Source organism: Sorex araneus, chromosome 1 (assembly GCF_027595985.1).
Source record: "Sorex araneus isolate mSorAra2 chromosome 1, mSorAra2.pri, whole genome shotgun sequence".
Classification (NCBI taxonomy): Eukaryota; Metazoa; Chordata; class Mammalia; order Eulipotyphla; family Soricidae; genus Sorex; species Sorex araneus.
Window position 1 is genome coordinate 37,401,415 of NC_073302.1, and position 19,506 is coordinate 37,420,920.

A 19,506-nucleotide genomic window follows, 5' to 3' on the forward strand; every position below is an offset into this window, starting at 1 on the left:
GAGTTCGGTGAGTTGGTGGGTGCTGACTCTGCCTGCAGGAGGCCCAGCTTTGAGCTCCGACACAGAACGGCTTCCCTGAGCACTGCCGGGAGTGAGCCCCAAGCAGAGCTGAACCAGGGGTAACCCCTGGGCATGGCCAGGTGTGCTCCAACATCACCTCTCGCCCCCGCCAACACAAACACTCATCTTCCCCATAGCATCAGTTTAGGAGAAAGCGAGATGGCGAGACCAGGCAGTTACGTGAAGCTGTCTGGGAAATGCCCACTGCTGTCACTGCCCGTTTCCTTTACTCGCAGTGGCTCTGCCTCAGCATACTGCCTCTTGCCTCACGGCCCTCTTGCCCAGACCTTTGACCTGTTTCCCCTTTCAGTATCCCCCATTCCTCTAGGATGCCCTGGTATCCTGCTGCCAGCACCCCCGAATCCATGCCTCAGCCGCCCTCACCGCCACCCTGTCCCCTATCCCCAGCAACGCCACCCCTGCTGTCTGTGAGCTCTGGCCTGTCTCAGCACCCTCTCGCTCCTCCAGATCAGACACGTGGCGCCTCGTGAACCCCCCAGCACGGCCCCACCTTGAGAACGCCCTCCGGGTTCCCTCATCAGCCCACAGTGGGCAGAAAGTGACGGCCATGGCGACCCGGATCTCAGCCCGAGTGGAAGGCGGTTACCACAGCAACCGAAGCATCTTCTGCACCATCCTATGAGAGGAGTCCTCGGCACGGGTCCTGGGGCTGGCCCAAGACTCTGGGAGCAGCCCCCTCTCACAGCCTGCTCTTGGGGTGCTGTGACTAAGAGGCACGGACGCCGTGGGGTGGAAAACGCAGTGACCAATGATGGCACTGGGTCGGGTCCCCACTGTCCTCAACTCCCCAGGCTTCCTGGGGAACTCAGATCATCAACCTGCCCACCCCCACCCCACCGCCTTTCTGCCCCAAGGTCCTCCACATGGAGCACTGGGAGGGATGATTCTTGAGGAGAAAATGGAACCAAAGGTGGTGGGTTCGGGCAGAATTGGGGGAGTCAGAGCTTGGGAGTGAGGCGCACTCACTCCAGACTCTTCATGGGAATAGCCACCCTCACGTCCTGTGCTGTCCCTTTCCCCGACCTTTCTGTGGCCACCCGGGACCTCACCAGACTCCTTAGCTGTCCGCAGGGGCTGATGTTCCTCAAGCACCTGGATTTCTCCCTCCCTGGACAGAGATGCGGGAGGCGTCCAGGCTGACGAGGGCTGCGTGCTCCTTGCCGGCCCCTCACAGTGCCCCCCAGACTCTGGAGGGCCACCCACACCAGCGGCCCTGCGGGATCCAGTTCATGTCTGCCCACAGGCCCCGCCGCTACCCCCCGCCCTGCCGTGGTTTCCCACTGTGCCTTGGCTCTCGCTCCCCACTCCTGCCAGCATGCCTCCGCCTCGGTCAGCGCGCACACTGCCACCTCCTGAGCCCGCCCTCGCCGTGGCCGTGCCCTTCCCCCTCTGAGCCCCTCAGGTACTGAGCACTTTCTGCCTTGCTTGGCATTTGCCCTGCCCCTCGTCCCTGCCTGGGAGGCCCTGTAGGGGCCCCGTGTCACGGTCTGTGTCCCCGGGACCCTGCTGGGCTGGAGGAGGTTCGGGAAGGGCCAGCTCCCGGAGGCCTCCCCTCGGCCAGCACAGGCACGCCCAGGTCCCCAGAGCTGGGGGCCCCCACCCACCCCGCCCCTCCTTCGGGGCCTCGGCCAGCCCCGGGGTTGCTGTCGAGCATCTGCTGACGGCTCCCTGGGCTGGTTCTCCCCGGCCCTGGGTGCTGCTCTCGGGGTGGGCGCTGGGGAGCACGGACGAGAGGCCTGTCCCGCTTCTCTCGTGAGTCGCTGTACAAAATGCTGCCTTTATAATTTTGTAAGAAACGGCTTTTCCGTGAACCAAGTGCTTTGACAAATCTCAGCAACCAAAATAAAAGTTTTTATTTTAACAGCGGTCCCTCCGGGCTTGCGTGTTCAGGGACTGGGGGTGGGGGGGGGGTGGGTTTCCCCGGTTCTTCTCAGCGTGGCCGGGAGCTGGCACGCCGCCAGCATGACTGAGAGGCTGGCTGCCGGCTGCATCTTCCGTCTCTTTATACAAATAAAAGGACCGAGAGCAGGGACAGGCAGCGGCCGTCTAGGTGATTCTCCGCCGCTTGGCCTGGCGCTCGGCACTCTGTGGGGCGGGCAGCGGGAGCCGCAGGACCCCAACTCGGTGCTCCTCCTCCCGGCCAGCCGCCACCTCCACTTTCCTCTTGGACACCCGGAGCCGCATGGCCTTTGCAATCTCGATGATCCTGAGGGAAAATCCACGCAAAGGAGCGTCACCTCCACAGGCCTAACTGGGGCAGGGAGTCAGGCACAGAGGGGGCTCTAGGCATTGTTGTGAAGGCAGCTGGCACCTCCAGGGGGGATACCAGGAGCCATCACACCCCACCACGAACGAGAGGCAGGCAAGACCCCTGGCCCCACCAGTGAGCCCAGCACATCTCAGAGCCCCATCCACTAAAGAATGTCCCCTGAGGGGGGGGCGGGAACCCAGCAGCATGGCCCAGCACCCCTGTTCTCAGCATCTGCGGGGGACAGCAACCCCACAGAGACAGTCCCCAGGGGGCCCAGATGAGGCCCCAACCAAGGCAAATAGACCAGTTAGGATCTGACAAAGCAACGGGCAGACTCAGCCTTGGAGCTCCGTCTAGTCCGGCCACAGGGCTGAGAGGCCGAATGCCCAAGTCTGACCAATGGCAGCCTCTGGCCCCGTCCCCTCTGACCCCATACACGTCCTCTCTCTACACTGCAGTGGGGTTTCCTGATGACTGGCACCCTGGGCTCTGTCCCCTGGGGGGCACCCGAACCCCTCTCCCAGGGCCCTTCACACAGGGACGGGGGGCTGTTCCGGGAGACCAGCTCTGCGATTGGGAGAAGGCCTGGGCTATGGCCCTTTGTGGTGTGCCAGCAGGTAAGTGCTGCCTCCTCCAACATGGGACATGCAGCCTGTGTGCAGGGTGGTTGCGAAGATGGTGGCCCTGCCTGAGGGGGTGGCGTGTTCGTCTCAGCCTCTACCACAGACAACCGCCGTGGGCACCGGAAGTGGAGCCTGACCCTGGTCCCGTGGGGAGCTCACCGCTTCTCGCTGAGCCTAAGGTCTCTCTGCAGCACCGTCAGGTCCGTCTCAAAGTTGCTGATGTGCAAGGCCAGCAAGAGCACGTAGGCCGTGATCTTCGCCTTCATGGAATCCGAAATCAAGTTCCGCAAGCTGCAAAGCCAAGTGGCGGCCAAGAAGAGATGTGAAGTCAGGAGAGAATTTTCGCCGAGAGCAAGACCAACTGGGTGCCTCCCGGTGCCGCCCTACAAGGGGCCGTCACAGCCAGGCGCAGAGGGCCGGCCCCTGTGTCCCCTGGGAGGACAGAGATACGGGCACCCACCAGCACCCCGGAGCCCTGCTCCCTGCTCGGCAGAGGCCCCCCCAGACTCAGCTGCTAAGGAACGTTCCCAACAGTTCAGAGTCAGAACCACACGGCAAGTATATGGCAGGGGCGGGGAGGCCTGGGTGCACGGCTCAGGGTTCTAACCCCTCACTGGCACCCCAACTGCCAGCACTCCCAGTTCTAGGGGATGCAAGGCAGGGCTCCCCTGAAATGATACGTGACATAAAGGAGCTGCCAGGCCTTGGCCTGGACTAGTCCTGGGGCACATCAGATCAAGGTGGTTTCTCAGCATACCCTGGGTGGGGACTGTGGCTCAGCCCCAAACGCTCACCCAAACTAGAAGACCCCGCGTACATAAGCCGAGAACACCCCCCACCCCTGCCCCACAACTGGCTCTGGCTTCGGAGCGGCCTCTTTGTAGGGCTATGGAACTGAATCCAAGCCCCTGAGCCCCACTCCCCACCGCCCCGGCTCGCTCTCTTCATCCTGGGCAGAAAAACCTCCGGACCTGCCGTTGTTGTACGTCAAGCAGGTGAAGTGCTTCAGCAGTTTGGTGTTGATGATGTGGGGCACGCCAGGTCCCAGGGCACCTGCAGGGCAGAGCAGAGCAGAGTGGAGTCGTTCTCCTGGTAAGGAAACCCTCAGGCTGCACCCCTCCTGTGGGGGTTGAGGTGAGGAGGGCGCCCCAGGGTGCCCGGGGAGAGATGCTGGAGCCCAGAGGAGAGGGCAGCTCTTGGGTCTGCCAATGCACTCGGCTGCTCTGGGCTACGGCTGACGAGAAAGATGCTCGTGACGGCCAGGGAAGAGAAAGAGGAGCACATGTGAGGAGACCCGAAGACACGGAATCCTGAGCTTCGAGAACGCAAGAGAGGGTGTAGAATGCCCCAGAGAGGAAGGGAAAGGAAGAACCCAGTGAATACTGAGACGCACGAACAGGGAGAGTCAGCCACAAGACACAGGACGCCTCGAATCACAGGCGCCTCCTGCTGGGACCCCCAGGCAGTGTCGATGGGGTGGGCTAGAGAGTTGCTCACCACTCCCTGACAGAAGTTAAACAGACATGCCCCCAACCTGCCAGCAGGCTGAGCAAGGCCACCCTTGCTCCCCAGGGGATTCTGGCTGGCTTTACCATCCTATAAAATCCGCCCCAGACCTGAACAGGACCCGCATCCACCACCACACACGTCACGGGCTCTGACCAGGCCTCAGCCCGAATGGCGGAGGGAGGAGCTCCGAGACCCCTGCAGGCCAGCAAAGCAGAGGGACCTCCCGGTTAGACCATTACAAAGACTGGGGCGGGGAGAGGGGCCCCACAAGCCGAGGGCACGCTGGCCCTGTCAGAGGCCCAGGGTCAAGGCCTGGTCCCAAGGTCCACACAAGTACCACAAAGTGCTCCCCTGCTCACCAGCACAGAGCTGGGAGTAGCCCCGAAGCACGGCCAGGTGTGTCCCCCAAGCCAAGTAAGGAAACTAAGATCAAGAACAAGCACGGAAGCGGCCAGTACTGCTTCCTCCTCTCTCCAGAGCCGGGTCAAGAACTACAGACACGCTCTCTGCCCAGACAAGACCCCGAGTTGCCACACACAAATGGCTCCTCCTCTCCTAAAAGACCATGATCCCGGAGGCCCACTAACTACTTTCGGCACCCAGCAGCATCTTGCAGAAATGCCTCCAGACTATGAACTGAGCTACGGCCCCATGCCGCCCCGGGAGGGGAAAGGTTTTTCTCTCTCGGCCTTTCCTTTCGGCAGCAGATGCGGCGACAGTGGCCGCATGGCGACCACCATCTTATACAGCCCACTACCCAGAGGTACAAGCTTGCAGTGATGCGACTTCTGGCAGAAATTTCTCTGGACTTAATTACTAAAATACCAGAAATCCAAAACCATGCGGCCGCGATAGCCACAGGGAAGGAAGACCGCATATGCTCTTCCTTCTCAGCAATGGAAAACAAATTATCAAACGATGCCTTTTTGACAGGTCTGATTGCTGGGGGGAAATTCCAAATAATAATAATGAGTTTTCCATTGAAATACGGAATGCAATCAAAGTAAGGAGAGAGTAAAGTGAAAATCATCAGCCACACAGGCAGGGGGTGGGTGGGATGGGAGGTATACTGGGTTTCTTGGTGGTGGAACATGTGCACTGGTGAAGGGATGGGTGTTTGATCATTGTATGACTGAGACTTAAACCTGAAAGCTTTGTAAGTTTTTTCATGGTAATTCAATTTAAAAAAATAATAATAATTATTAAAAAAAAAAAAAGAAGCACTGACCTAAAACCATCTGATAAACATTAATGGAGTAAACCATTAACCTCAGTACAATGAGAGATTAGGCATTTTAACGCAAGACCAGTGAAAAACAAAAGAAGCCCTTATTCCCTAGACCCATCTTTACTACTAATTAGCTACATCACTGTAAGTCCAGGTACCCAGTTCTCTCATCTGTATAGTAATGGGGGAAAGGGGAAAGATAAATCAGATACCTAAGTCTGTTTTCATTCTAAAATTCTATTATAAGATTGAAAGACATGATAAAAATTGATAAACTATACACATGTCACCTAATCACTTTATATAATAAAAGTTTTTGTTTTTTGGGGGGGCCACTCCAGGTGGTGCTAAGGAGTTATCCCTGGAGACCCCTGCTCAGGGGTTTCCTCAACAGTACTCAAGCTTATCCAAGGTATGCTGCCAGCCAGCCTGCTGAATATGACTCCAGATCAACTTGAATAATATTTTCAGTATAATACACTGAACCGATTCTTTAAAATAACAGAAAATATTTTACTCCAATAAATGTGAAAATTTATCCTCAAATAATGTCATTTGAGTATCACTAGGAAGACACAGTAATTAGAAGATTACTCCCTTTACATATCACAGAAATAAAAGATGATTTTAAACCAGTGGGGGGGAAAAAAAAAAAGAACTACAGACAGACCAGAAACTGGGAAACAGCAGAACCCAGAGCGACACGCCGAGGAGACTTACTTTTCCGCTTTATCACCTTCTGGGCTCGAAATCTGACGAGGGTGTCGAGAAACCAGAGGCACCGGGCCTGGCGGTCGCGCCGCTCCTTATCGACTGGCAGAGACTTCAGCGCCTCGATGACAAAGGAGCAGTGGCTGAAAGGAGGGGTGCATGGGGTGAGCATCAGCCCCGCCAGGGAGTCTCCGTCCTCCCACATATGGCCCTGCACCCCTCAGCACGGGATAAATAAGGCTCCCCCAGGAGCACAGAGGACAGGGCCAGGGACGCCCCCAACTGACCACAAGAAAGATCACTCAGCAGCCCCCTGCGAATCCACCTATTTTGGGGGGTGGCGTAGGGGACACACAGTGGTGCTCAAGGCTGACTCCTGGCTCTGCATTCGGGGATCACTCCTAGTGGGGTTCAGGGAACCGTACGGGGCGCCAGGGACTGAATGCAGGTTGGGCTCGTGTAAGACAGGCCATGTCCCCACTTTACTCTCATTCTGGTCCTGAAATCCACCTTCATTACTCGAACACAAGACAAAGCCCATCCCTACCCTGGCCCCAACTACCTCCTCCTTAGCTCCAGGACCCCTGGGGAGGCCCTGCCACCCTCTTGGGGGAGCACTGGGCTAAACAGTGAACATTTTAGGCCGCAGGGTCTTTCTGAGTGCATTCAAATATGTCAGCGTGGTACAGGAGCGGCATGGACAATGCATCAATGATGGTATGGCCGAGCTCCGGGGAAACGTTCTCCACGCAGCAGGCAGCCCGCTGGATACTGTGGGTTGCAGACCAGCTGCCTGGGTCCAAATCCCCTCTCCTCTACTGGACACGTTTCTGCACCTCTGCATGTTCGCCCTCTGAGCTGCGGCCCAGGAGAGGACACTCCTCTGAGGCACTGTCTCGTGCACCGCAACACACCTTGGGCAGGGGCTGGCACATGTTAGAGGCTGGTTTGACTCTTATTGCACCTTCACTTTTTGTTTGTTTTGGGCCACACCTGGCAGTGCTCAGGCGTTACTCCTGGCTCAGGAGTTACTCAGGAATAATGACTCCTGGAGGTGCTCCAGGGACCATAAGGGTCGCTGGGGATTGAACCTGGGTCGGCCACCTGCAAGGCAGGCGCCCTACCAACCCTTCCCCATTCTTGAGACCTAGACGTGCAGTGATGAAGCAGTTCTTGGAGAGCAGCTGGGAACCCATCATTTTGCAGGTAGGAGAGAGAGAAGATCTGTGACGGGGGGGGGAGGGGCGTTAAGCCCTCCAGACTTCCTCACCCCCAGCTTGTCTACACTCGCCCAGGACCACTGCCCCATTATGACTGTTAGCAGGGAAAATGAATTCATTTGGAGAGGAAAAAAACAAAACAAAACCAAAAAACCTTTACCAAAGCTCTGATTTCATTATATTTTAGCAAGATTTTGAAGGGGAAAAACAAAAAAGCCTTACAATGGAGCCAGCCAACAGCTGAGACATTTTTACACTCTCAAGAAGAAATTATCTGGGTCAGGGAGATAGTTCAAAGGGTTGGAGAACATATTTTGCATGTGGGAACCCTGGGTTTGATCCCTGGCACTCGGTGGTCTCCAGAACACTGGCAAGAACAACCCTTGGGAAGTGCTAGGTGTGTGTGACCAAAAAATAAATAAATTATTGAGAGAACAAATTCCAAAGCAAAAAAAAAAGAAGAAGAAGAAACACACAAAAAAATTCCCCCATCATTATAAAGCTGTGTGGAATGGCTTTTTAAAAGGGGCGGTAGAGGGAAGTGGGTCATCTTGAAATTATTTAAAATATATTCTTGGAGGGGACAGAGTGAAAGCAGTGCAAGTAGGGGGCTGGCCTTGCACCTAGCAAGCAGCCTCCCGAGCATTGCCAGGGTGATTCCTGAGTAAGCCCTGAGCACTGCTAGGTGTGACCGCCACCCCCACAAAAAAAAAAATAAAATAAAAAATATGTATATATAAAAAATATACTCTTAAAAGGGCCATAAAGATAAAAATATACTTAGAGGGGCCAGACCTTAAGAGAGTACAGTGGGTAGGGCACTTATCTTGCATGTAGCCAACCCAGGTTTGATCCCCAGCACCACATAGGGTTCCCCGAGTCCTGCCAGGAGTGATTCCCGAGCACAGAGTCAGGAGTGAGCCAAGAGTAAGCCAGCAGCACAGCCAGGTGTGACCCAAACACAAGACAAAAAATTGAAACTTGATCCCCACAGCTGGCCCTCTCCCACGGGTCCAGGAGGCAGCCACCTTGGCCGCTGCTCCTCCACCCCCAGGACCCCCATCCCTACGTCAGAAGAGGAGGATGGAATGGGTGGCTAGCGTGGTGTACCCTTGTGTTCCTCTGAAAAAAAAAATTATTAAAAATTAAAATAGGGGCTGGAGAGATGGCACAGTGGGTAGAGCGTTTGCTTGCATGCGGCTGACCCAGGTTCGAGTCCCAGCATCCCATATGGTCCCCTGAGCACCGCCAGGAGTAATTCCTGAGTGCAAAACCAGGAGTGACCCCTGTGCATCGCCGGGTGTAACCCAAAAAGTAAAAAAAAAAAAAAATTACAATAATACTCAATAGAAATTTAACTTTAGGGCAGCAGAGAGCAAGCTTAAGAGGTCGGAGTACAGAGTGTGTGCATGAGGGGCCCTGGCTTCCATCCGGGCCCCGCACAGCCCCCAGAGCTCTGTAGGAAGCAACTGACAGCAACTCTGAGCTCATAACAGGAGCGACTCCTAAGCACGGCCAAGTGTGGCCCGGCCCCCCCACCCCCCCCAATAATAACAGATTTAACTTTAGGAAAACTCAAGCATCACTCCGGCCAGCCCTTCCGCCCAGCACTGGGGCCCCACCGGTACACTGAGGCCGACTCGCCTTGGATGCGCCCATACCTGGGGCCAGTGAGCCTGGATGTCCAGACACTGGCCAAAACTTGAGCACATTGGAGAGCTGCGCTGAGCAGACGCGTGTTCCCTGCGGACAGCCGGGGCTCCCGTGCCCAGGGAGCACTGCAGGGCCCCGGGGCTCGCCCCCCAGACAACCCCTCCACTGTGGGGGGTACCTGTTCTCTTCGATCATCTTCAGTATTTCTTCCGACGTGACGTTCCTGAAGGCTTCGGAAGGCGCCTCCAGAGCCTCATACTCGGCAGGGGAAAGAACTGGGCTGAGGTCAAGAACCGGGTCTGAACAAGATGGAACCCTCCCCGCGGAACCCTCCCCTTGCTCGGCCACGTGGGGACAGCCTCACTCTGGGAGTGAGGAAACAGGTTCGGAGCCGAGTCCACCCCAGTCAGAGCGCAGAGCTGGGGGCCTTGGCTGCCTTGACGCCCTGGCCGGGCCACACTTCCCTGCCTTGGCTTTTCCGCCTTCTCCTCCTTGTCACAAACGCAGAGCCACCGCGGACACATTCCCTGTCTAGAACCACAACGACCGTCGACACACCTGATCTTCCGTTATCAAAACTACTCGGCCTGACCCAGCAGGTGTGTGAGTGTCTCTGCAAGATGAGGAACAAAAGGGTAGGGGAGGCAGGGAGGAAAACAAGGGCCCGGGAACATGGCTACAGGGCAGAGTACCGTGTGAAGCTTTGAGGCTGATGCCCACCCTGGGGCACCACCACCCCACAGCACTGAAAACCAACCACACGACACTCTTTGAAAACTTGAAACCGCGGGCATCGGGCAAGCCAGCCCTGAAAAAGAAATATTTGGACAAATCTCTGGGTGACCCCGCGGGGCTGAGCTGTAGGCTGTGCTCCAGAAGCGGTGAGCCGAGTGGCCAGTGCGGGGTGCACAGCCAGTGAGTTAAGGCCCAGACTCACACGAGGACCACTGCAAAGGTCCGGGAGCGGCTTCGGTAAGCCGGGCGAGGGGCCCAGCACCCACAGCCCGGACAGCCTGACTCGAGAGGTCAGGCAACATTCCTACTGCCAAAAGGATACGGTCTTCAAATTTGTACACGTCCTCGGGCGTGGCTGCGTCGGCATGGCAGGGAGGGAGGTAGAGGGAGTCGTCCTGTGCATCATCTTGGGCAGCATCGCTGAGCAGGGCTGTGGAGGCAGAGAAGAGCCACATGAGCGCCCCCCTGCCTGGCTCCGGGGCCCCAACCCTCGTGAAACCTGGGAGCGCCAGGTCTCCAGGGGCCACAAAGCCCTCACCTGCCCAGGCTGACCGTCTAGTATACTGAGTCACTCGGGGACCAACCCAAGCCCAGAGGCCACCAGGGTAATGGCCCCACAATCAGTGTGCAGGGCAGCAGGGACAGAGAGACGTGCCAATATGAGAGAAGGTGAAAGTGAAGCTCACTGAAAAAGTCTTTGATGGCTTAATTTCTAGAAAATTCCCCCCTGGGGGGCCAGAGTGAAAGAACAACGGGCCCAGCACGAGAAGGAGGCCCAGAGCACCACACAGGGCTCCCCTAAGCAGAGCCAGGAGTAGGCCCAGAATACCACCGGGAATGGCAAAAAAAAAAAAAAAAATAAAATAAAATTCCTCCATAAGTCAAATCCCCAAAATAAAATGCCTCCATGTTATAATGTAAAACATACAAAAACAAAATCAAAACAGAAAGCTGCAGTTATAAAATTGTATATAGAAAGGGCAGGAATAGTGTAATCGGTGCACTGGTAGAATGATGTGGAAAAAATGAATGGACTGTGTTTAAGTCAATACCAGAGTGAACTGAGGGGCCGGAGAGATAACACGGCAGGTAGAGCATTCGCCTTGCACACAGCTGACCTGGGTTCGATCCCCGACCCATCCCATATGGTCCCCCACACACTGCTAAAACTAATTCCTGTGTGCAGAGCCAGAAGTAACCCTTGAGCATAATCGAATGTGACACAAAAAATTGAAAAACTGAAAATAAAAATTAAAAATAACGGAGTAAGCCGAACAAAATCAGAAATGTCCTGAAGTGTGTCTGTGAGAAAATGGAGACACAGACGTCTCTGCTCCTGACTCCGAATTTAGGGATCACTCCTGGCGGGGCTCGGAGACCCAACCCGGGTCAGCATGCAAGGCAAGCTACCTATCTGCCAGAGCATCTCTCCAGCCGATGGGCCCCTAGTCGTGTGTTGCAGCCCCTCTTCCCATTTATGCATCATCACCTGTGGCCCGTCGGGACATGCTGAGGGGCCAGAGAGGCGCCATACGCGCCCTGGCCGGGTAACAGTACTCGCTAGGCCCAGGTTATCATTAGTGCATCACTCCGGAGACAGCCTGGGCCTGCTGCCTCCCGAGCCCACAGGTTCTCACCCCGACCTGCCTCTCCAAACCCCATGCCTTTCTCTCCAGAGGCTGGGTCGCCTCCGACATTTCCCACTCACCTCTGCAAGAGGGAAGGGAGCACCTGGCAGACGGGTCAGGGGCTCAGGAGGGAACCCTGGGGGTGCTCCTGACCCAGCCTGGAGGACTCCCCGCATCACAGCTGCTTACCTGTCATGCCCTTCGTGCCAATGATCTCCTCCGCAGCTTTAGTGACCGCCCGATTCAGAGACTCGCTGCCAACGCTGTTCATTCTCCTGGAGTTCAGAGCCCGCTTCTGTTTGGTGGTTCCAAAGGCTTCGATGCAAGAATCCATCTGGCCGGAGACAGACTCGGTCACAGGGGAAGACCACGGGGATGCACTTAGCCTCGGGAAGCCAGTTCACTACGCTGTGAAAGCAGGTGGTGTCCTGCCAGATACCGCGGGGCTGCTAAAAGGAGCAGATGCTCTCCCCAGACTCTCAGCACTGCCTTCACAAACAAGTCAGCAGAGTCACCACTGGGCAAATGCAAACTTTGTCCAGTCCTCGGAGTGCCCCCAGGGCACTCTTCCCTTCTTCTCGGTAGTTGCTCCTGGCCGCTACCCATCCTGGTGTGAGAAGACCTTCCTAGCCACTGTCTACGGAACATCCTTAAGTCTACCTGGATTGCAGGTGAAAGCTTCCCGGTTAATAGCAGAAACTTTTCTCCTTCTACAAGGATTTAGAGATGCTGGCCTAAATCCTAAAATAACAAGTGTTCTGTTACATCTGTAGCTCTTTGTGTGTGCACATGCGCACGCAGGAGACTGAGGGACAGGGCAGAAATGCTGAGATTGAGGGGGAAGCAACCGAAACTTGGCAGAGATCCAAAGATGGGATGAGTACGGCGGCAGGCCAGAACATCACAGTCAATCAGCTCATCTTACCGATGTCCCAGCATGAGGGACAGACTGAATTTAAGATCCTGATCTTAACAACATCCCACTTACCTTTTCTCTGAAAGTTTTGTTCTGATTCTCCAGGGATGATTCACTCTCAACGGGTTCATCTATCAAACACAAATAGGGATTGGAGAGAGGGAAAGTACAGGGGTAAGTCACTTGCCAGTTCATCCCTGGGACCTCACACAGCCACCCAGGCAGTCAGGAGTGACCCCTGAACACAGAGCCAGGTGTATGCCCGAGCATCAACAATGTGGCTCAACCACCACCACTCCCAAATAAAAACAAACAAACCCCCCACTAAACAAACAGTAATGTCAAGGGAAGGAAAAGCTAATCTGTACGTTCACAAACAATAAGTGTTTGAATTTCCTTCTTCTCCAGTTCAGCTAAAGGCTAAAATACGTTTTCTTTAGTGGCGGACTTCCCAGATACACAGGGCACACATTCCGGAAGTATCTTCAACACACAGAGAAACTGGAGAATCAATGGAGGAGTCAAATGAAAAGGCAATCTGACGTGACCTCTTCACTTGACTAATCAGGAGAAGGAGGCTACCAGCTGCTACGACTCGGCCCCGGTCAGAGCACCAGGAAGCAGCACAGATGGGAGTAGAAACTGGTCCTTGGGGGGACTGGAGCAATAGCACAGCGGGTAGGGCGTTTGCCTTGCATGAGGTTGACCCGGGTTCGATTCCGAGCATCCCATATGGTCCCCGAGCACCACCAGGAGTAATTCCTGAGTGCATGAGTCAGGAGTAACCCCTGTGCATTGCTGGGTGTAACCCAAAAAGAAAAAAAAAAAAAAGAAACTGGTCCTTGGGACCGAGACAGTACAGGGGTGAAGGCTCTTGCTGTGCATGCGGCTGACCCAGTTGCTTCCCCAACACCCCATGAACCCCTAAGCATCTTCAAACACTACTGAGTATGCCCTCAAATCCTGCACTCCAGGGCCACACCTGGTGGAGCAGTTCGACCTACCTGCAAATAGTGGCTGCATGTTGAACAATTCGGCATCATACACTTCCATCTGGCCGGACGTCTTATTCAAAATCCCCACAAAATGCCTGAATGAAGGAGGAATAATACTTTTGACCACAGATCATTCCAATTTGCTGGTACAACTTTCTTTTCCCTTTAAAAAAAAAAGTTCTTTCTCTTTTTTCTTTTTAAGTCACACCCAGTGATGCACAGGGGTTACTCCTCCTGGCTCTGCACTCAGGAGTTACTCCTGGTGATGCTCAGGGGACCATATGGGATGCTGGGAATTGAACCCGGGTCGGCCGTGTGCAAGGCAAACACCCTACCCACTGTGCTATTGCTCTAGCCCTTCTTTCTCTTTTAAAAAAGAAAAAGTTTCAAACTTAATCCTATACTAAGTCCCTCCCTCACAGGGGGGGCGTTTCTTTCCCTCCTCTCTCTTCTACTTTCCAATAGATTTTTCTACATTGTAAAGAAAACACAAACTTCCTTTTTCTGTTTTCCAGGCTCAACCATTGGGTTTGGGTGATAACTCAGTGATCACGGGACACGCTGAATGTTCCAACCCCAGCACCACATGCCCCTGGGTACCACTGCATGTAAGTCCTGGAGGACCCAGCACCATGGTGTGAACCTGGAGATACCCAGCACTACAGGGACTGTGCAGGTCCTTTGTTGAATCAGTCAGCTGGTTGGCCAAGTACCACTGGTGGTGGGGGAAGAGGGAGGAATCCCCAAGGTTCTAAGCTTTCCCTCTGTCCCAATACACCTGAAGTACATCATTTGCTGGTGAGCAGCACATAGCAATAGTTCTCTGCATGAGGCGGAAAAGGAGGAAGAACAGACAGGACCACTAGGGTGGATCTTATTGGGAAAAGAAAACCAAAAAACCAAAACCACCAGGAGATCCTGAGAACTGTCACATCTGGAGTCACTGCTGTAATGGGAAACCTATTGGAGACATAAGAATCAGAATTACTGGGGCCAGAGAGATAGTACGGAGGTAGGACACTCGCCTTGGAGGGAGGCCCGGCTTGGTTCAATCCCCAGCACCACATGTGGTCCCCAAGAGCTGGAAAGAATGGAGCAAAGAATAGTTCCTGAGCACTGCTCTAGGTGTGGCCCAACCTATCTCCCCTCCCCCCAACGACAACAACAAAAATCTAGTATGATACTAGGATGTACTTCAGATACAAATTTCACAGAGATAAAGATAAGTAATAACTTGGCAGTCACGGGGAAAAGACAAATCTGAACTAGAGAATCTACACAAAGGGGTGACAGGGTGGTCATAGGTTTAAGCAAATGCACATTCCTCTGAATTTTCCCTCAGGCAGTCTAGGGGACTTTCTCACAGTGGGGTACCCTCACAGGGACACCACACTCTGCCAGTTCTGCTGGACAATCATCCCTATACCTAAGAGGCTGAAGGCGAAGGGTCAGGAAAGACAGAGTTGCCCAAAGGCAGGCAATCAGCAGCAGAACAGGACGGAAACCCCAAGCCCCTGAACACTCCAAAATCCTTCTTCTGAAGCTAGTGCCAAGGCACTCTCCAGGCAGGCTTTTGTTATCACTCACTCCAAGTGAGAGGAGACCGCTGTCTTCAGTAACAAGACAGCTATTAACAAGGAATAGCATGAGGGCCAGAGAGATAGCACAATGGGTAAGGCACGTAAATTGCAAGCAGTTGATCCACATCCCCAGCATCCTATATGGATGGTAGTCATGGGGAGAAGACAATTCTTAGAGACTCCCTCTAGCTTGCCTGGAGTGATTCCCAAGTACAGAACCAGGAGTAATCCTGAGCACTAGGGGTTTGGATGTGACCAAATCCTCCCTTCCACCCACCCCCCTCCTCATCCCCCAAAAAGGATTTTAAGAAACCCAACAAATAAGCATCCTCCTTTCCTAGAATGTCTACAAGCTGGGGAGAAGGTCCTGTATCTGGGAACAAACACAAGCCTGATAATCCTCCCGAGATTTTCCCCTCCAACCCCTGTAAAGACTGTGAACCCCACCCTCCCTTCCCCAGTGTCCCTTCCCGCAGTGCTACCTGCACAGATTGTTGCATTTGAGGGCTCCGGTCCCAAAATTATTTCCCACGTAGGAAAGTCGCTCTGTTTCGGCTGCCTAAAACGCAAAGAGAAAAGCCGCATTCATAACAGTTGAGGGGCACTAAGGACCTTCTCTCCCTTTCCGTGCTGGCCAACATTCAAAATTCAGAAGCACGGTGGATGAGATGGGGGAGCCTCCGAAAGGTGACCCTGGCCCACTGTCTTCAAGTGCCCTGGGGTGTCCCTGGGGAATGGCAAGAGGATTCTGAGAGGAAAGTCCCAGGTAGAGCTTTCTCCTGGCTGGTTTGAAAGGTTCTTGGGGAAACTGTTCCACAAGACTCACTTGGGAGAGAGGCCCCAGGTTTCCCGCACCTGCAGGTCCTTGAAACAGCATGGTTCCCTCAGCAACTCCCGGCCTAGGTTCCAAGTCCTTCATTTCTGGGGTGCTGGGGACTGACTCGGAACCTCATACAAGCAAAGCAAGCACACAGAGCCACAGCCCCAGTCTCCTAACCTTTGGGGAAGAGGTGGTGGTAGTGTAAGGGGGAGGGGGGGTGCGATCTTTGACCTGACCACATCAGCAGTGCTCAGGGGCCACACCTGGAGGTACGTGAGGAACCATATGCAGTGCTGGGATTCAAACCACTGTCGTGGCCATAGTCGCATGCAAGCCAAGAGCTTTCACCTCTCCTCTGCACTACCTCCCCCACCGCGGAGCCCTTCTTGAGTGCTCTAGGACTTCTCCTCAGTTGCTCTTTTCTATGCCACGGGAAAGGCTGCTCATTCCTCAATCACAGCCAAGCTTTGCTGCTTCCCTGCATCTGTCCCTGTCCCTGCCCTTGGCCTGGAAAACTGAACCAGGCTCTGAAACCAAGCCCCATCCTCCAGGAGTCGCTAGGGTGAGCACCCCCCACTTCTCCCAGGGGAGAGGGGATCCTGAGTTCCATCTACTGCCATGGCTACCCCTCGGCTCCAGTTCTCCCCTCTGCCCTCCTCCGTTCCTGCCATACCCAAGGGGCCTCCAAACCCGCAGCGTGGAGGGCACTGGAGAAACGGCAGCACTTACCAGGATCCGCTGGCCTCTCTTCCTGGGGTTCGTGGAGTCGCTGCTCTTGTACAAGGTGAAGCGCATGTTGCCCGGGTTCAGCAGCTTCCCGTTGGAGAATTGCACTGGACCGTTGCAGGCCGGACATGAGACGCGGGCAGAGAAGAGTCAGCACCGGGTGGGGAGGATTGGGGTGCAAAGAAACCCATTTCCTGCCTTACAGGAGGGCTGAAGAAGAGGCCCTGGCGCAGTTGGGGAACGGGGGCGTGACAGGAGGGCATGACCAGGGGGACGGGGCTAAGACAGGAGGCCAGATCAGAGGGAACCGCTCACCAAGTGCAAAGAAGGCAACAGGCGAAGGTGGCACCGGGCGGGAAGCATGGGGCCTCACCGGGAGGCACCCTTCCGGCTGGCAAGTGGGACAGAGGGATGAGGAGAGGACAGAATAGCCCAGGCCGGGGAGAGCGAGGGGCTTGGGATGGGGGAGGAGGCACTTGGCGCAGCCGGGAAAGGGGGCGTCAGGAGTACTAACGGGACCCGGAAGGGAGAACTACGGAGTCTTTACCCAGCACCGCTCTCTGGCTCTCCTCCGGCTCCCCACAATACGACCACCTCGCACTGGACAGCACCTCCGCCGCCATCTCTCGGGTCTGAGCCCCAAACCCCGCAACTAAAACCAGAGCCGGCAGGCTGAGCCGCACACGCCGGGAGCCGGGCGGAAGGGGCGTGGCTTCTCCGGGCACCGCCCCGCGTGAGGGGATGCGTCGTCCCACCCCAGACTCCGCCCACTATGCGCTCCGCCCCTGAGGGCTCATAGGTGAGACTACCTGTCCCTCAAAGCTGGGGGGCGTGGCTCTCGCTCACGCGGGAGCAGCATCTGATAGGCTCAGAACACTGCTGAAGCTTTTATTTTATGTTTTTAATTGAATCACTGTGAGATAGCACTGTAGCACTGTCATCCCGTTGTTCATCGATTTGCTCGAGTGGGCACCAGTAACATCTCCATTGTGAGTCTTGTTACTGTTTTTGGCATATTGAATACCCCCGGGTAGCTTGCTTGGCTCTCCGAGAGGGACTGAGGAATCGAACCCGGGTCGGCTGCGTGCAGAGCAAACGCCCTACTTCCTGTGCTATTGCTCCAGCCCAGCCGTGAGATAGAGCATTACAAAATTGTTCATAATTGTCTTTCAGTCATACAATGTTATAACACCCATCCCGCCACCAGTGTAATATAATTCAGTACCAGTGTCCCCAGTTTCCTTCCCATCCCTTCAAACCACCCCCGACCCCAGTCTACCTCTAGAGCAGGCACCTCCTCTTTTCTCTTTCTTTTTCTTTCTCTCTCTCATTTTAGGCTTTACGGTTTGCGATATAGATGCTGAAAGGTTATCATCTATATCCCTTCACCCGCTTTCAACATTCAGTTCTTGTCCAGAGTGATCATTTCCAGCTGCTATTGTCATAATGGGCCCTCCTCTATCTTAACTACCCTCCATCTCCCACACCATTGATCAACCACTGATTAGCCCTTCTGACGCATTTTCCTTGGCCTTGAATATTAGTTTCATACTTTTTTCTTTATCCCACAAATGAATACAATCATTCTATCTCTGTCCCTCTCCTCACTCATTTCACTCAGCATGATACACTCACCGCTGATGCTTTTAAAGGAGTGTGTCTCTAGGGGTTCACACACTTCAGGGGAATGAACTTAGATGGGAGGTTTCCTTTCAAAGCATGTGAAAGGACACGGGACTGGCTGCGGTAAAGGTGTGGAGCAGTGACAGTATGGTATATGTGCGTTGAGCAGATTCCCATATTGACCACGGACAAAACTTCCAAATGACCTGGCTGAAAAGGAAGTCTAATGGGTAAGCACCTGCCTTGCATGATGCTAACTCGGGTTCTATCCCCAGCGCAGCGTATGGTCCCCCACGCATTGCCAGGAGTGATCCCTGAGCACAGCTGGCTATGATCCTTAAATCAAAATATTCTATGGGCATGTAGTTCAGCAGCAGATATCTGAGGCCTTTATTTGGATTTCTGGCACCCAGAGGGAAAGTCTGAAGGAAGGAGATTGAGTATTCGTGGGCTAATGGCAGGGTGGTCGGAAAGAGAACTGCATTATACTTCTATGTTATTTAATTATTTAGTAATAATGATCAAGCACACAATAAGTTATAGCCGAAAAGGGGTGACATAGAAGGGGTCCTACGAGTGGTTCTCTCCAGAGTAACCAAAATGGGGTGGGGGAAAAGTGGATAAAGGAAAAAGAAAAACTAAAAAACTATAGGGAACTCTTCTAAGTTAGAACCAGGGTGAGCACAGAAAACATTTAGCATAAATTTTTGTTTACTAATTTAGTATGGATGTTCAGCAACTTATGGTGTTGTCTCAGCATCATTGTGTATGTTTGTTTGTTTTTTTTTTCCTTTCCAGAGGAATACTTGACATGATAGTTGAGCAGGGAGACGAGGGGTGCTCCTTTCTGGGGTAATGTCTCCATCTGCTGGTGTTTCAGAAAATCGCTAGTGAAGTCCTGAAAAGGTAGGGCGCATCCACTTGTTTGCAGCAACTCAATGTTCTCCCAAATCTTTTCTTCCTTTCTGCCCTTTTCTCTCTTCCTTTCTCTCCTTTCCTGCTTGTACCACATCCCTGCTCCCCTCTTTGTCTTCCTTTTTTCTCTTCTTTCATCCATCCCCGATGCAGATTCTGCTTGTGGTCATAAACGACTGTTCCTCATAAAACCGACTTCACTTTTTTGGTTTTGGTAGGGTAGGGAGCAGTTCACCCATACCTGGTGGTCTCAGAGGCTATTCCTGACTCTGTACTCAGAAGTGATCCCTGG

General features: G+C 54.1%; 2 protein-coding genes across 3 annotated transcripts in view; one reads left to right on the forward strand and one right to left on the reverse strand.

Annotated features, from left to right (window-relative positions):
- FBXO10 (F-box protein 10) overlaps positions 1-1,947 on the forward strand; it is a 46,348-nt gene extending 44,401 nt beyond the window's left edge. For both annotated transcript variants that reach the window (XM_055132137.1, XM_055132131.1), the window contains one exon: positions 529-1,947. In XM_055132137.1, coding sequence (XP_054988112.1) covers positions 529-703 — 175 coding nt within the window. In that variant the 3' untranslated portion in view covers positions 704-1,947. The remainder of the gene's footprint in view (positions 1-528) is intronic.
- POLR1E (RNA polymerase I subunit E) lies at positions 1,912-17,379 on the reverse strand. Its single transcript, XM_004600248.2, has 12 exons — positions 17,224-17,379; positions 16,680-16,783; positions 15,613-15,689; positions 13,560-13,645; positions 12,628-12,686; positions 11,829-11,973; positions 10,334-10,441; positions 9,455-9,551; positions 6,413-6,546; positions 3,927-4,008; positions 3,115-3,246; positions 1,912-2,287 (listed from the first exon to the last, which is right to left on the reverse strand). The coding sequence occupies exons 1-12, from the start codon at positions 17,297-17,299 to the stop codon at positions 2,128-2,130; spliced, it is 1,260 nt and encodes a 419-aa protein (XP_004600305.2). The 5' UTR covers positions 17,300-17,379; the 3' UTR covers positions 1,912-2,127.
- Between the last annotated feature and the right edge of the window lie 2,127 nt (positions 17,380-19,506).

Bases quoted from the DNA above. Each gene is read 5' to 3' on its own strand.
- POLR1E (XM_004600248.2), bottom strand. From the start codon at position 17,299: ATGGCGGCGGAGGTGCTGTCCAGTGCGAGGTGGTCGTATTGTGGGGAG. The intron at 11,974-12,627 runs GTAAGTGGGATG...GTCTCCGGCCAG, and splicing joins ACAAAACTTTCAGAGAAAAG to ATGGATTCTTGCATCGAAGC. The intron at 10,442-11,828 runs GTAAGCAGCTGT...CTGCCTCCACAG, and splicing joins TGGCACGAAGGGCATGACAG to CCCTGCTCAGCGATGCTGCC.